Consider the following 16716-nt stretch of genomic DNA (forward strand, 5'->3'; position numbering starts at 1 on the left):
AGCATGCTAACCAGCTAGCTGCAGGCCTGAAAACCTCTCTCTCTGCTGTTTAAACACCAACACTCCCCTGGAAGTTTGGATAGCTGCACATCTAACCAAGCTAACATTAGCTACAGACATGGGTATTTACAAAATAGACAGCTGACAACAGTAACAGTGACTGGCGTCATGCTGCTGTCTATTTGTTGGGAAAATGAATTCAAGGAGATTAATTCTTACGTATTGCACCTTTTAATGCACAGTAATGTGTCAAATCTGGTTTGTAAACCAGACTTCATGTCATTAAACCACCAACAATTCCCCTAAACATTAAATAGGATCATGATTCTGGTGTTAATGACAGTATTGGATCTGGAGAGGGAGTCTTTCTGTCGGTGTGCAGATGGATGTAGAAACATTTGTAGTCGTTCCGGATGCTGAAGGACTGAGCGTCAACTGCTTCTGTCACTCATTAATTTCCTTCTTGTGAAAACGCTTTGATGTGTTGGTGCAGCCTCCATGTCTGATTGTTCTTCTGATCAGGCAGCCGTCGGCGTTCCCACCTTCAAATGTCTAGTGGTGATAGTTTTTTCTCTCTTTCAGAAAAGAGAGCAGCAGCAGCTGACGCTTTCCCACCGACACAAACACAACAGGTCACTGCAGCAAACAGTAACAGCTGCTGAGAGACAGAGTGATCATAGAAAACATGATGAAACTCATATTTATTCATTCATGTACAGGACATTATTTATTATTTGTTTGTGTCAAACTGTCCAAAGTCAAGAATAATCCTCAACTCAGGCTCCTCATGAGCTTTGAAGACATTCTGTATGAACAACAAACCATTGTCTGCATTTACTCATTTCATGTATTATTCTACTGTGCTGTCGTGTTGCTATGGATACAGAAGTAAAGGATTTGATTGGCTACTTCTTCCACCTCTGTGATAAAGTCAGTCTGTGCTTCAGTCTGAAGGAACTGAGCACTGGATACACCAACACAGCCCCTCCTGGTGGCTGATAGATCACTCTCATCACTGATAATCATTAATTATTATTGATAGCAAATGTCATCAAAAAGCCCCCATTAATGAAGTATGAAACATGTCATATGGTGCCCCGTGTGAGGCAGTATATTCTTGGTAATCATTCATAAATGTGTAATATTCATTTCAGCATAATTTGGACAGTGCTAAAATTTTTGATTCACATCTTGAACCCTTTAACCAAAAATCTTTACATTTTACCCCACTAGTCCACTACAGGTGTAGTGTAAGGCCTGAGCTTTAAAGAGGACTCAGATGCAGAGTAGGAGCAGTTAAGGCAGGCTTTTATTCTGAATATTCTTATTTTCTCTTAGACAGAGTGACAAACAAACAGGGTATAAAAATGTCTCCTATTCTAGGCATACAAGGAAACTACTATGAAACAAACGCACAATCCAAAACACAGAGGCAAAAACCTTAAGGCAAAAATGGATAAACAAAAAATTACTCCACAGGAGGCAAAGAAAAAGGCTAAGGACTAAACTACTCTGTGAGTCTAGGCTCTGAAAATAAACAACAAAAAACACCCCAACTCTACAGGAATCCAAAAATCTTTTATTTAGCCTCGGCAGAAGCTGGTTCTCAAAGGTCTTTGAATCAAGGCATGCCCTTTTGGATCTGAAAATCAGTCCTGCAGTGCTAAAAAGCCTCTCACAGGCAGCTGAGGCAGGTAGAGGTGTGTTGAGCTTCAGTGACACGTTACAGACTGTTAAGATTTCAAGACATCCATGGTATCATTTGGGTAGGCCAGGTAGGACTCTAGCTTGGTTTCCCACAGTTTATGCTGCTTGGATGGGCCTTCATGTGAGACCGACGTCCTCTTCAAAGAAGGTGCAGTGAGGTTTTTGTATCTCTCCAGGTGACTCACATGCTTTTTGTAGGAGTGACAGTACACACATGTAAGACACAGACGTACACAAAGATAAGAGAAAAGTATATAATTCACCCGAAATAATTGTTATATAAATGTTTAACGTTGTCTTTGTGCAGAGTTGAACAAACACACACACACAGCCAGATTGACTGTAAATGTCACACACCAACATGATAATGACAGAAATGGACTCATACAGTACTAAAACCACAGGCCAGTCATTTTCAACAATGAACATACACATACACACAAACTGTGTGCACTGTCTCACACACACACACACACACACACACAAACACACACACACACACACACACACACACACACACACACACTCTCTCTCTCTCTCTGTAAATGACAGTAACAGAAATGGTTCAGTTGTTTTGTCTCTTCTTGGTCAATGTGCTGCACATCAGTGGTTTTAAATCTCTTTAAATCTGTTTTGAACGTTCAGATTTCAGTTTTCTGAACTTTGTGATCTGATTGTTTTCTCACAACAATCCGCCTGTATATACAATGAAATCAGGCTGCACACACACATGCATATAGATAATCATAATGATGGTCTTTATTCAGAAAGGTTGTATTTTGTTGATGTGTCATTCATCATTGAAGTTTGTCATTTGTCTTCTTTGAGTTATTATGTGTAAATATGTGTATATGAGTGGATAGAGCCGCTGCTACGTGCAGACGGACCTCCATTACAAAATCTCCCTGTAGAGTCCAAGAGCCAAAGACTTTCTGTCAACACTTCATCATCTCACATTATCTGTAAGAATAAACATTTCACTTTCTCATTCACGTGTCTCTCCTGATTGAAATAACGTCTTTTCACATCACTTTACATGACAGACATCACAGCACACGAGCTGTATGGAGACATCTGATGTTTCTCTGGTTGTTTCCTGTTTTAAACCAAGTCTCGGCTGCTTCAGTTGTTCAGCAGAATGCTGCAACTCCGTTTTACTGTAAAGCTCCAGAACTGTTATCTGAGTTAATATCATTGTTTCTTTTAGATTAAAACATGGTTGTGTTTGAATCTGAAGTTAATGATTAAACCTCCACACTGGCGATAGTTGTGGGCGGAGGCGTCATGTGTGCCGGTTGTCCGTCCATCGTATGTACGTATGTTCAGTTTGACCCGAATATGAAGGTTTTTTGACCAAAACTAAACAATTAATGTGATGTTTAGGACAAAATTTTGCACAAATGTCTAACAGGATAAAATGATGAAGTTATAACATTATACTGGAATTTTGCATTTGGAAACTTGTGTCATTCTGGAACTCATCTCTGTTTTCTGTTGAGTTTGTTGTAAATAAATTTAAATCTTATGTAGTTTTGTGTTAAACCGCTCAGTGAACTACATAATTGTCTTGTTTAGAAGCTTTTTTTCATGTTTCTGATCCAGTTGGCTCCATGTTGGTTCTGGAGCTGTGTTGATGAGACGTTTTGTTTCACTGAGCTTTAACACTAAACTACATGTGGTTTGACTTTAATGACAACAAACTGACCAACATCATGTGTGAGATTCTGACCCAGTTCAGACCGGATCAGTACCTTATCATCTGTCTTTATCAATAAGGTCCATGAGGGGAACCGGAAGGGGCGGGGCTTCAGCTATCTATACCAAAAAAAAATGTTAACAAAATAACAAAATAAGAGCAGTGTAAAATAACAGTTGTGTTACGCATTGCCTAACTGGACCCGGGACGGTGATAAGTCGTAGCAGACGCCTGTGTAAAACGTGTAAATTGATAAAACTTTCGAACATTTGCTCTTTTTCTTGTCAAAACCCATCGAACACTTTTGCGAAACCTTTATTTTGAAACCGGAAATGCCTTGTTAAGCTACCAGAGCTAGCTGCAGCCGACATGGACGCACGTGGATGATGGAGCTCCACAGAACAGGACTTCAGTAACAACTTGATACCAGGTATTAACACCTTTAGTGTCTCTGACCCGCTGCAGAGTGAGTCTGTACGGACACTCGTGTCCCCGCTGAGCCGAGGACATGTTAGCTAGCTCCTCAAAATGTCCGAGAGTTGTCAAGACTGTCGCTTCGAGGAGACGTCATGCCGAACTGAACTGAAAAATCTTCAGGTTTAAAATGTTTCCGCCTCAAAGTAAAGGCATATTGTTAACACGAGTCGTAATGAAAGCTGTTATGTGTCATTACGATGTAATTGTTAATTCGGCATGTGAATGACGGACAAAGAAAGACTATATTTCACTTTTAACGCCGCTTTCTAAAGGTAAACAGCCTTAATGATACTCTAAAACATGCTCACAAATAAACATCGTTACACCGAATTCAAGTATTATTAATAACCTTTAATATCTTTACTAAACGCTGCATTTGTGCATCAAGTTGTGAGCTAGGATTCAGAAAATGCTCTGTTACTAAATCTGTACTTTACAAGTCTGTTCTTCGCTGCTCGGCGCGTTATTTGTACGTCACTTCCTGTGAGCCGACCAACGTGTTTTCTTCTGAGTTTGTGGAGGAAAAGCTGCTGCTGTGCGTCTGCAAACATGTCTAAAGTCCAAAAACTGAGAGCTTTTGTGAAGCAGCGACTCTCTGCGGCCGCTGAAGAGATCTTTGAGCTGGTGGAGAGAACGATGGCGGAGTACGAGGAGGAAGTCCGCCGACAACACGGACTGATGGACGCTGCGTTCAGGCCCACAGTCCGGCTCCACAGAGCAGGTGGGTCAGCGTCACCTTTATTTTGGTACTTCCGGTGACAGGCAACGTGAATTTTTGCACATCAGCAAAATATTTTGCTTCACCCACACATGTATATTTAACATTTAGCATTTAGAATTAAATTTAACATTTAGATTTAATATTGATCATTGAGATTAAAATCTTATATTTATATTCAACATTTGACATTAAGATTTAGTTTTAACATTTAGCATTTATTTCAATTTAACATTTAGATTTAACATTGACTATATATTTTTACAAGAGAAGTAAACTTTAGACTTTTAAAGATCACAAAGTTCACAAACATTGCTGTAAATCTGGTCAAAATAACATTTTAAATTTCACATGTTTTTTAAATGTGGTTTGTTGCTATATGTGGGGAAAAGTTGCTGTTTATTGTAGCATGCTCAACTTTACAATTTATAAATAACAGGACGTATTTCAGAGCATCTCCTCTGCTCTCTCTCAAGAAAAGAATATCCATCATTTCTACTTTAATACACTTCACGTGTTGTTTGTCTGCTTAAACTGCTGAGAACCAGTTGATCTGTGTTGGCACATGCACAGTGGATCAGTCTGTAGAAGAGGGATGTAGAGTTATACATACAATTTGTACATAAAGTAATATGCAGGTTATGAATGAATGCACTATATAAATGTGGAGGGGTGAAATGCTGGATTGTGTGTCCATTAACATCGTGTAACGTCACAAACATCTTCAGCATTTTGAAGAATATTACACAAAAGATTTTATGGAAATTTCCTCTAATTCACAAAAATGTTCCTACGCTCCTTTGAGGTGGAGCTGAGTCCATGTTTGCAGAATAATCTCTGACGTAGTGAACGTTCAGCTCACACGACTGATCAGCTGTTTCTGCTGTCTGTTTTATAATCACTGCATCACTGCGTCGTCTCCAGACTGTCAGCGACACAGATGATGTTAGCTGACATGCAAATGTTAAAAGGAAATGACAGTTTTCTAACATGTATGTGTGTAATTATTCTCCACAGTCGTCCAGCAGCATTTGGTGAGAGAAGCAGTGGTTCCCCCTGAGCTGCAGGAGAGGAGTCCACGTCTGGAGACCGAGTCAGAACCACCAGAACTGCAACACGTTAGAGAAGAACAGCAGAGAGCGCCGGAGGACACTCCCGTCACCGTGAAGACTGTAGAGGAGGATGAAGACAGACTTCAGCCCTCACTGCTTCATCAGAGCAGCCAAACTGAAGAGAACAGAGATGCAGAACTCCTGAAAACAGAAGCTGATAGAGAGGACTGTGGAGGACCAGAACCAGCCAGGAACTTTACTCCAGACAAGACGTCGCCCTCTGGACCAGAGAACAATGACAGCTGTGATGACACCAGAGAACCTCAGTCATGTTTAAACTCACTGCAAAGCCACGAAGAACCTGTAAGTGATGTGGAAGGAAACACTGGAGACACGACGGAGACATTCACAGAGACACAGTGGACTGTTTGATCAGAATCCAACACTTGTTTTCTTCTACAGCTGCCGGCCTCGCTTCACTCAGTTTGACTCAACATTGTGGGGATGGTGTGCTGGTCTCTAAGCTAAAGAGAAGTACACCCTCTGCCTTATCGTACAGGTGCCGGTATTTTAACTTTGGTCTTACCAACAGACAGAATCACCGCTAACAAAGTGGCATTTAGTTTTCTACAACTTCTTCACAATAAAAGCCCCCCGTCATTTAAAAGCTTTTATTATGAAGCAGCAGGTTTCCTGCACAGACGTGAGCTGAGTAATGATTTGCAACACGTAATTGTTTGAGGATCAGACGGATGGTCGTTAAGGGTCGGCCGCAGTCGTGAGACGTCACTTCAGACCGCGTGGAGATGAGTCGGATTCGACATCTTAGTTTGGTGGAAATCTGTTGAGTAGTTTTTGTGTAATCCTGCTGACAAACCAACAAACAGAAGGACACAGATGAAACAGAACTTCGGAGGTCCGTTAGAAACGAGTGCAGGTTTCCACAATAAGAGCTGAAGCCCCGCCCCTTCCTGTTCCCCTCATGGACTTTATTGATCAAACAGTTTTGTAGTGAGAGAGATGTAAAGTACTGATCCGGTCTGAACTGGTCAAAGTCTCACACATGTTGTTTGTCAGTTTGTTGTAGTTTTGTGTTAAAGCTCAGTGAACTACATCATCTCATCAACACGGCACCAGAACCAAAATGGAGCCAACTGGGTCAGAAAAGGTTCTGAACAAGATGAACATCACAATAAATCTGCTCAGTTTATGTTTTTTTTATTTTACAGCCACTGTCCACTGACTCATTGCTCAGCCAAACTCCATTTTAAAAACAGCTGTTTTAAGGCCGGCCCTTATTCCTTCACAGTAAAATCTGTAGTTCAACTTTACAAAGACTCTTCTTAGATTTGCTTCCATCTACAGACACACTCGGCTCACATGACATCACTCAGTGACATCATTAACTCACCTGTGACGAGGTGTTTGACACAGACGGACTTGTATCGACTGCATGGCTCAGTGGACGACCTGAAGCCTCAGACCTCTCTGACTGCTGTTCACTCTTTAGGGAGGACAGTAAAATCAAACCTTAGGGACTTTTTGTTGTTTGATGTAAAACAAATTCAACTCTTCTCTCTTCAACAGCTTCTAAACATGTCACCACGTGCTGTTTTCACAGCATGTCCACCAACATCGGCTCTAACACTTCCTTGTTGTTTTCACAGCTGATTCCCACAAACGCAGAGACGATGGAAGACGAGAAGCAGCGACAGCAGCCGACAGCCTCCAGGAAGAAACACACGGTGGAGAGCAGCAGTGACGAAGACTCTGATGTGGAGAAGAACTTCATCCTGCTCACTGAGAGAAGAGGAAGAGGAGGAGGAGCTGAGGAGGAGGGAGAGCAGCACCATGAGGGGGAGGAAGAGGAGGAATTAAGTGGTGGTGATGATGATGATGATGATGAAGAAGAGTCTGATAGTGGTGAAGAAGAAGAGGTGGAGGAGGGATCAGATGCTGGTGAAGAAGAGTCTGATGGTGGTGAAGAGGAGGAGGGTGAATGGGAGAAAGATGGAGACAGTGAAGCCTCAGTTTCTGATGATGATGATGATGATGATGATGATGAAGACCCAGAGGAGGCTGGTGGCAGCAGTGCGATCCAGACGAGAGAAGACATGAAGACGGGTGAGTTGGTAGAATATTGTCAGTGAAGCTACATGAACAATCCTTGATCTTTCCCGTTACATCTCTGTGTAACTTCTCAGATTTCATGCTGCATCAGAACCACCGAGCACATTTTTAAATGAATGTATTTAAACAGTGATGATAATAAAAGTTGAGTCACAGCTGAGTTCTCTGTGTTCTCTCCTCTCAGAGCTCTCCAACATGTCCTTTGAGGACATTCTGAAGCTGCAGAACAAAGTTGGAACCAAAGTTTACAACGAGGTCGCTTACGGCGGCGACAAGAGCCAAAAGTCCTGCAAGAAGAAGAAACGACTGAACAAGAACAGGTGAGCTTCTGACGGGCAGGTGACTGCACGGGGAAGGCTGTATGATGCATCAAATTCAGATAGTTCAGCTTCTGGTTTCTGATGGCAGAATGAGACAATAGCACGAAAACAGAGACCTAGAAGGACAAACGGCTGCTCTGCCTCGACGACTCACCGAGTGTGTGTTTGTGTCTTCAGGCCGATGGAGATTTCAGCCAAGAGACCGGCTCCGTTCCTCCGTCAGGTCGTCTCCGTCAGGAAGCCGGTGAGTAAAGAAAACCTGCCGGCGACAGCGAGTCTGTTCCTCTCTGCTGCTCCGAACACTCGAGCTGATTCTGTTTCTGTGTGTTGTCTTCGCTCAGATGTTCAGAGATCCTCGATTTGACGACCTGTCGGGAGAATACAAGCCGGAGATTTTTGAGAAGACGTTTAAATTCATCAATGACATCAAACACAGAGAGAAGGAGGTGAGAGGAGTTCAGATGGGACTGATCTGAGGCGCTGCTCTGCTGTAGAAGCTGGTTTTAATCACGCCGTTTGTCTGCAGGTCGTCCAGAAGCAGCTGCACAAGACGAAGAACAACCACAAGAGGACGGAGAAACTGCAGTTCCTGCTGAAGAGGATGGTGAGAGAGTGTTGATGAGACAAATGAATAAAGGTTGAATGATTGAATGTGGAGACGTTGCTGACGGACTGACTGTTCCTCTGCAGGAGAACCAGGAGCGAGCGAGGACGAGCCGAGAGCAGCAGAGAGAGAGAGAGCTGCACTTCAAGAGGCTGCAGAGGGAGCGAGCCAATCAGGGCGCACGGCCGTTCTTCCTCAAGAACTGTAAGAGCGAGTTCTGTCCTCACAAACGTGAAGGAAATATTTTGTCTTATTGAAATAGAAAACCTTTGAACTTTGAGTCCTCTGGTCCAAACAGACATTTTGCAGCTGATTGATAAATAAAACAAATGAGATTTACTTTCAGCTTTAATTTCCATGTTTTAAAACTATATTCTGACAGTTTGGAGACCAAACATTGAAACCTTCCGACGGTTGTTGTAATCTTTCTCTCTCCTCTCTGTTGTCGTCCTGCAGCCGAGAAGAAGAAGCTGCAGCTGGCTGAGAAATACGAGGAGCTGAAGAAGAGCGGCAAGCTGGAGAACTTCCTGAGCAAGAAGAGGAAGAGGAACGCCGGCAAGGACCGCAGGAAGCTGCCCAAACAGGCTGTGTGAGGTGTTCAGGGACTCCTAATGCTGAGAGCTGCTGTTGGACCTTCAGAACATCCAGCCTGTAATGAGCCGAGTGGGCCTGCAGGTGGAGCTGTTTGTCTGAGGTGATGAAGAGCTTCTATATTTGTCTTTAACCAATCGTTGGTGAGTTCAGTGACCCTCGGACATCCCAACGTTCAGGAGCGTTCAAGGACTTATTTTCCTTTCCTGGATCTTTGAGCCTTGTCCGTCTTCATGTGTTCAGACAGGAAACCAAACACTGAAGCCTCCTGATGATCCGTGTCAGTGCTGCCGGTGTTTACCTGATGTATAAAGTACATCATCTATTACTTAAATACGTGTTATTTTGGATTCTGATGTAAGTTTTTTTGTTTGTTCTGCTGTGTAGTTTTGCAGCTTTTCCAACACATTCACAAAAAATGCATCAAATCGTGCGTCATCATCAGGACGGTGTAGAAATGTCTGCTGGCAGAGATTTGTTGACCAGTTTTTGGGAAAATCTAACAAATAAATGCTAAAATTCATCCGACGATCTCAGACCAGCTCCTCTCTGTTTGTACTTTAACACAGAAACGTGATTCAGGGTTTAAACGAGTCGCCACAGTTCAGACTTCTCTGGTCTAAATGCAGGTTTTTGTAGCGTGACTGATTCGAGCAGTCACAGTTCATCTTCTGGGACATTTTTTGCTGCATTACAGGTTGTTTTAATTGGTGTGAATTGCAGAATCTGTCTGAAAAATGTCTCTTAATCCTGATTTACATCACAAACACAACATTTCTGGGTCACATCAGCAGGAAGTCTGAGCCTTAAAATGACGAGAGAACCACCATCATTGTGAATACTTGTGTTTTATATATTGTATTAATTGGTGTTGTGAACAAAACAAGACATTTGAGGATGAAACAATCTGTTTTTTTTTCTCCCTGGTTGTATTGTTGGATGTTTGTTTAAATAAAATCCAGTGATCTGATTATTATAAACAAATAAGAATCAATTAATTACAGACAATACATTATATATACTGATTTCTGACATAGTTAATGTAAAATATCTGGTAAGTTTGAGAATTCTGGGAGCCATCATTACCTATAATGCACAGCAAATAAGTTGTACTAAAGACAGACGTGTGATGAGCTGTTGGATCAGAACTGCAGTGTGGTTCTGTGGGCAGCAGGGGTCGCTGCACTGCATCCACCAGCCTCTGGGTTCATTGGCACAATGTTAATATAATGAATATATAGTTCACAAAAAAATGAAGCAGCCAGTAAAAATATTTAAATCCACACAGAAACCTGAAAACAGAGTGTTTAATAGGAAATGTGGAGACAAACCATGTTTTTAACAGACACGTTATTAATAATCCCGAAGACTTGGACATTTAAATGCAACACTGATGAAGCTGATAGAAACACTTTAAACTGGACCTGTTTTATATCGAGTGCTCAGTTCTGATTGGCTGCAAGGTAACAGTTACCTTTTGAATCACCTCTGAGCTTCATCGTCCAGGTTAACCAAGTGTCAGTTTGTTGTAGTTAAAACAAACGTGTGATTCATCACAGCAGACGAGCTGTTTGGAGACATCTAATGTTTCTTTGGTTGTTTGGAGGAATCCACATGAAACACTCTCCTCACATGTGCAGAACCTGCCTTAGAAACATCACGTTTTAAATTCTGTTCAGTACCACAGTGATCCAGTAAGAGTTATCTGCACATCCACAGCTTCACTGCTAACAGCTAATTCTGCTAACTTTTAATGGACTTTCGGAGCATTTATCTTGTTATTTTCTGTGGTTGTTTCTCTGTTTTAAATCAATTCTCCAGCTGCTTCAGTTGTTTAGCAGAATGCTGCATCTCTGTTTTACTGTGAAGCTCCAGAACTGTTCTGTGGACTGAAGAATCACTCAGAACCAGTTGATATTAACCTGCAACAGGTGTCATGTGTCTCTGTGTGTCTCCATCCTCTCGAGGCCCCTCGAGTCTCTAAAAGTCAATTAGCAGAGGATAACGAGAACACAGAGCCTCAGTCCTGTTTTCTCTGCTGTCTGACAGGCTGCATTCATCCTCACAACCCCCTCCGTCACACAATGGAGGACAAGGTGGGGGCCACACATGGGGGGGCAATAATACAGAGGGGGCAATAACACGGGTCCTTATATTCATGAGCTAATACAACCCATTCAACCCCCAACCATTCATCACCCTCCAACTCCTCCTTTGTGTTGCTGCTGTGATAAAAGTTATACAAGTGTGTGTGTGTGTGGGTGTGGGTGTCGATCTTATTGGACACTTTTTGTCCCACATGTTTAAAGTTTTGATCCAGTGTTGCTCTCATTTAAAAGAAACCTCAAACTTTCCAACAATCCTGGAAAGTTTGAAGGTTTAATATTTAGATCTCACACATGACACTTTGCCAGTTTGTGTCCATAAAGATATTGACAGTATTATTGATCATTACATGCTGCTGCTAACTGATGACAGAACGATAAACCATCAGCGTACAAGAACGTACGGTCCTCGATTCAGAGCTTTGTACTTTTGTAAAGTTAATGTCAAAATAAAACACTAGTTTTGACCTGGTTTGATTGAAACAAGAACAATGTGTGAACGAGTGCCAACTCATGTTACGAAGTGAAGTAAAGTGAAAATCCACAGTGATAACTTCTCTTTCTTTAAGGTATACGTGGACTCCAGGAGATGTTCAGACTCTGGTAAAAGTAAAACTTCAGATATGGATACAATTTCTTTACTCCTGTAAAAGTAGAAGTACTGATACAGCTTCTTTACTCCTGTAAAAGTACTGATACAGCTTCTTTACTCCTGTAAAAGTAAAAGTACTGATACAGCTTCTTTACTCCCATAAAAGTAAAAGTACTGATACAGCTTCTTTACTCCTGTAAAAGTATAAGTACTGATACAGCTTCTTTACTCCTGTAAAGTAAAAGTACTGATACAGCTTCTTTACTCACGTAAAGTAAAAGTACTGATTCAGCTTCTTTACTCCTGTAAAAGTAAAAATACTGATACAGCTTCTTTACTCCTGTAAAAGTACCGATACAGCTTCTTTACTCCCGTAAAAGTACTGATACAGCTTCTTTACTCCTGTAAAATTAAAAGTACTGATACAGCTTTTTTACTCCTGTAAAAGTAGAAGTGCTGATACAGCTTCTTTACTCCTGTAAAAGTACTGATACAGCTTCTGTACTCCCGTAAAAGTACTGATACAGCTTCTTTACTCCTGTAAAAGTAAAAGTACTGATACAGCTTCTTTATTACAGTAAATTAATAGATTACAGGCTCTGACATGTACTCAGAGTATCAGAGTAACAAGTCTCCCTCTGGAGGACATTTTTGGTGAAGTTAACTGAAGCTCCATCATATTAATAAATAAGACTATAATCAGTAGGATTTGTCCCGGCTGTTCCTGAATGCACCACAAAGACAGTTGATTGTTGAGTCTCATTCCCAGGACGTTAAATAGACACATGTTGGGTTGGTAAAGCGTCCCGAGCAGCAACAAAGAGAGAAAATCAGAAACTCTCTGCAGATACGAGACACTAGCACGCCTTTTCTCCACATTCCAGTCTCCCTCTCTATCTGTTTACGGCTTCTTGTGTCTTTTATATCTTTGTCTCGTCTCGCTGCGTCTGCTGTGCGTGATATGAAAATAATCCATAATTCACCTAAATGAACAAACTAAAGTAACAAGGCTGTTCTGAAGCTGTGAGGAGGAGAAAGTTCAGATGTAGAGAGAAGAAATATTTATACTTTGTTACTTTCCTCCTCTGATACTGTTGAAGCACTGCGTCATTTTTAAACATTCAGAATGGAGAAATCAATATTTCTGGTTATAATTTGACCCTGACAGACGACGTCTTGCGCTACGTGAGGTTCTTGAACGCTGCCTTCTTCCTCTCAGGTGAAACAGGACTTTCTCAAGATATTCTGGTGGGCGGAGCCTGAGATGAACGACATCATTGTTCTCGACTTGAAATGGCGGCGGACAGACGGTCGTCGCCCTCCTCCCCAGGTGAACACGCCCTCCACAGCTCTCACTCTCCTTTCTCTACAGTTTTTAAGCGTAACGGACGGCTCGCCGGGATCGTACCCGACCCTCCGTCCGCTCTCTTTTCCGCTTCATGGCGGTTGTAACTGCCCCCTTTTGTTCCTCGCTGAGACCGTGAGCGTCATGAATAACCAATAAAAAGCCCATCACTCCTGAAGAAAAGCTGCCCGGAGAGGCAGTGCCGGCCTCCATACAGCTCTTGCCGTGGAAACCATCTGTTGGCTCTGCCCCCTGCTCGCCGTGTGAAAGGGATAATTGAGTGTAATAGAGAGTGGAGAAAAGATCTCTACTGCTGATTTGTATTCTTTAGAAAGAGCCAGGGGTTTCACACCACATCTGCCCCTCAGCTCCATTCAGCCACATTCACTGTCCCGTCAATTAGCACACTCAATTAAGCCCTCATAATCCTTTTACCGACACACAAGGGCTCCATCGAATGCCACGCCCGCCATGGAGAAGTGGCAACAAATGAGACTTTAGTGACTGTTTTCTTTGGGAGGAGGGCGGAGAGACAATGTGAGTCCTTCAGCACTTCATAAGAGGAGTTGATGGTTGAAAAGCCGAGTGCCGCCGCAGCTGGCAGCGAGCTGCTGAAGGCGGCGGCTGCTGGCAGCGTGGTCGAGCTCTCCGCTCTATTTGTCGGCCATTGTTCTGCAGATTACGAGCTGCCTTTTCACTGGAGTGTAACAATTAATTAGCGGCGGGCTGAATAGAGAGCAGCCAGTCAGCCACATGCAGCTCTGTGTGAGAGGAGCTGTGAATGCCGACAGTGTCAGAGCCATCGCCGCTGATGAAAAGCTGCCGGTTTAATCCGTGTTAGTGCCGCGTGAGCCGGGAGCGATATGAATATAACAGGTTTAATCTGAGACTCAGCACCGACCCGCTCTGACACATCGGACCAGACTCACTCAGGTCAACTTTAAAACTACAACATGCAAGATTCCTGTTTGAAATGTCGGAAAACGACTTGACCTTCATTCTCACATTATCACAAATGTTTACAAACCAAAGTTTCCTCGAGGTGATGTTTCACTGGGTAACACATTAGCTCATCTGTGAACGTCATCAGCAGCAGTGAAGCCAGTGTGTGTGTTTAAATTTATAGCCTCTGGTTCTGGTTCTGGTTCTCTGTCTCCTCTCTGTAACGTTACGTTCATGAAGTAAAGTCCATTTCCCCTCCAGCTCCAGTCAGCAGTCAGCAGAACAGAACCTGGAGGTCAGGTCCAGATCACTGCTGCAGTCAGGCTGATCAACAGGAGTGAAGAGAACCTCTGAGTTCTGCTCCTGTCGGATCAGAACAGAACCTGATGAGACTCCAGGTGTTTACTCCTCTAGGAGGTCTGGATCAGCACCGGCTCTCTCTGACTATACTGTCTAAAACATCTTCTGGTTTCATGTTTAGAAAGGTTGAACTAAGTCCTGAACTGTTGTCAGTGGTTTGTAGACTCTCAACATGTCATCCTGTCGACTGTGTTGATTCATGTTGCTGTATAAACGATGAAACTGCGTCTGTAGGAACAGCTAATGAGTCTGTGGTCACGCTATTGATCCACAGATTGTAGGTTTTCTTTCCATCACGCGCTCAGAACCTGGCGTCCACGCTGGGCCTAGTTGTTCTGGTCTTTACTGATCGGGGACACAAAGCAGTTTGTAAAAGATTATTCTCCCACAGTGTAAATTATCCCCACAAAATATTTAGTTTCCTTGTGAAGTACTCGTTCCTTTTCTCTGCAGAACTTTAATAACTTGATTCTCCTCCGGACTTTTAGCTGTAACTGTAAAAGAGCAAAGTGCTCTGCATAAACTGAAGCACAGTCGAGGCACCATGTCCCTAAATCTTCTCTAATTGGGCTCCAGGGTCTCTCAGGAGCCCCCGAGGGAGTTCTGGAGGGTACTGGTTTGTTTTCATCTCTGTTAGGATGGATATGAGGCAAACGCAGTAAGAAGGATGTTCATCTGATAAAAACAGAAGAGGAGACAAAGAAAGTTCTGGTGTTCTGGAAGAAGATCACAACATCTTCTAGTTTCCAGTGACAGTGTGTGTTAAACAACACTCGACAGACACACACACACACACACACTGAGCCCTGGGAAAAGACTTTAACACGTCGTATTAAAGCTCTGTAATTGTTTTTATGGATTGCTTCTTGTAGCTGTGATTGTTCTGGACTTAGTGAACGTCATCTTCTTATCTGAACGTTTGTTTCCAGGACTTCACTTGAACAGGAGTGTGTGGAGACCGGGTGTGTCCTGGTTCTGGCAGCGCTGAGTGTGAAACACATCCACAGAGTCGTGGGAAACCCCCCGTCTCCCTGCAGGCCTCATAAATCTGCTTCTTTATACGCATTTGGAGAGTCGAAGCTCCGAGTGAAACTCTGCAGCTGATGAGGTCCAGCAGACCGTCGACCTGCAGCTCAGACCAGTCAATGTGTGTCAACCTGCACAAAACTTCAGTACGTGAAGACTGCCGGAGATGAAAGTTCCCCCAAAGAAATATTCGGCTCTGTCTGGGTGCTGATTAGCTTAGCTTAGCACAAAGACTGGAAGCAGGGGGAAACTGCTAGCATAGCTCCACCACAGTGATGGAACTTCAGACTGTTTTTTCATTGCAAAGTGTTATTTTGATGCAATTCAGCAATTGTTCTGATTGGGATCTTTTAATGAAAGAGGAGGAGCGTGTTGTGCTTCACTCATCTTCAGGTGTGATTCTTACCTCACCAGCTAAATATGCAGGTGAGCGCCATTTTTAAAAACCAGAGCGAGAGCAGCCTCTCCTGACTGAAGTGGTCAGAGGAGCAGTCATACGTAAACCAGGAGCAACACTTACAGAGTCGACGTAGTTCCTGAGAGAGAGACGTATGTGGTGAATCCTCTGGGTCAGGATCATTTACAGAAGCCTCCTCAGACACGAGGATGATGTGTTGGACTCACTGTGTGAGCTGCTGCTGCACATTCACTCTGCTGGAGTTTCTGTCGTCCTGTCAGACGAACCTCAACACAATCTGCGACCCGTTATTAGATCCAGCCGGAGCTCCTTCACCTCGAGGCGATCTGACAGAGAGGATTCTGGGTGGTGAACCGCGGAGGTCGAGGAGAGAGCGCTGAGGTTTACCAGAGGAAAGTTTACTAACCAAAGAGTTTAAGAGCCCGGAGCCTCGCTGAGCTCACAGAGGACCAGATCCAGGTACTGTACGAGGTCTAACATTACACTGAGTGTGTGTGTGTGTGTGTGTGTCATGTTGTGTACAACAGAGGTTTCCACAGCAACCACTGACAGACGAGCTGAGGAGATGATGATGTCAGAGCTGAGGAGGAAATTGAAGTTTTTTAAAAGGTTTTTGCTGACAGGAGGTCAGAG

General features: G+C 43.1%; 2 protein-coding genes across 2 annotated transcripts in view; one reads left to right on the top strand and one right to left on the bottom strand.

Moving 5' to 3' along the window:
- The window catches only part of LOC115573677 (NACHT, LRR and PYD domains-containing protein 3-like), a 249496-nt gene that overhangs the window by 181272 nt on the left and 51508 nt on the right, over positions 1–16716 (bottom strand). The window lies entirely within an intron of this gene.
- On the top strand, positions 4159–10271 carry LOC115577800 (rRNA biogenesis protein RRP36-like). The gene is made up of 9 exons (XM_030410710.1): positions 4159–4601; positions 5616–6013; positions 7318–7774; positions 7965–8100; positions 8278–8344; positions 8442–8546; positions 8627–8704; positions 8791–8908; positions 9161–10271. Exons 1-9 carry the CDS (start codon positions 4430–4432, stop codon positions 9295–9297), a joined length of 1668 nt encoding a protein of 555 aa, XP_030266570.1. The 5' UTR covers positions 4159–4429; the 3' UTR covers positions 9298–10271.

Source organism: Sparus aurata, chromosome 1 (assembly GCF_900880675.1).
Source record: "Sparus aurata chromosome 1, fSpaAur1.1, whole genome shotgun sequence".
In the NCBI taxonomy this organism is placed as follows: Eukaryota; Metazoa; Chordata; class Actinopteri; order Spariformes; family Sparidae; genus Sparus; species Sparus aurata.

Coding starts and splice junctions, on each gene's coding strand:
- LOC115577800 (XM_030410710.1), top strand. CDS start 4,430: ATGTCTAAAGTCCAAAAACTGAGAGCTTTTGTGAAGCAGCGACTCTCT. Junction 7,775..7,964: donor GAGAGAAGACATGAAGACGG/GTGAGTTGGTAG, acceptor CTCTCCTCTCAG/AGCTCTCCAACATGTCCTTT. Junction 8,547..8,626: donor TCAAACACAGAGAGAAGGAG/GTGAGAGGAGTT, acceptor GTTTGTCTGCAG/GTCGTCCAGAAGCAGCTGCA.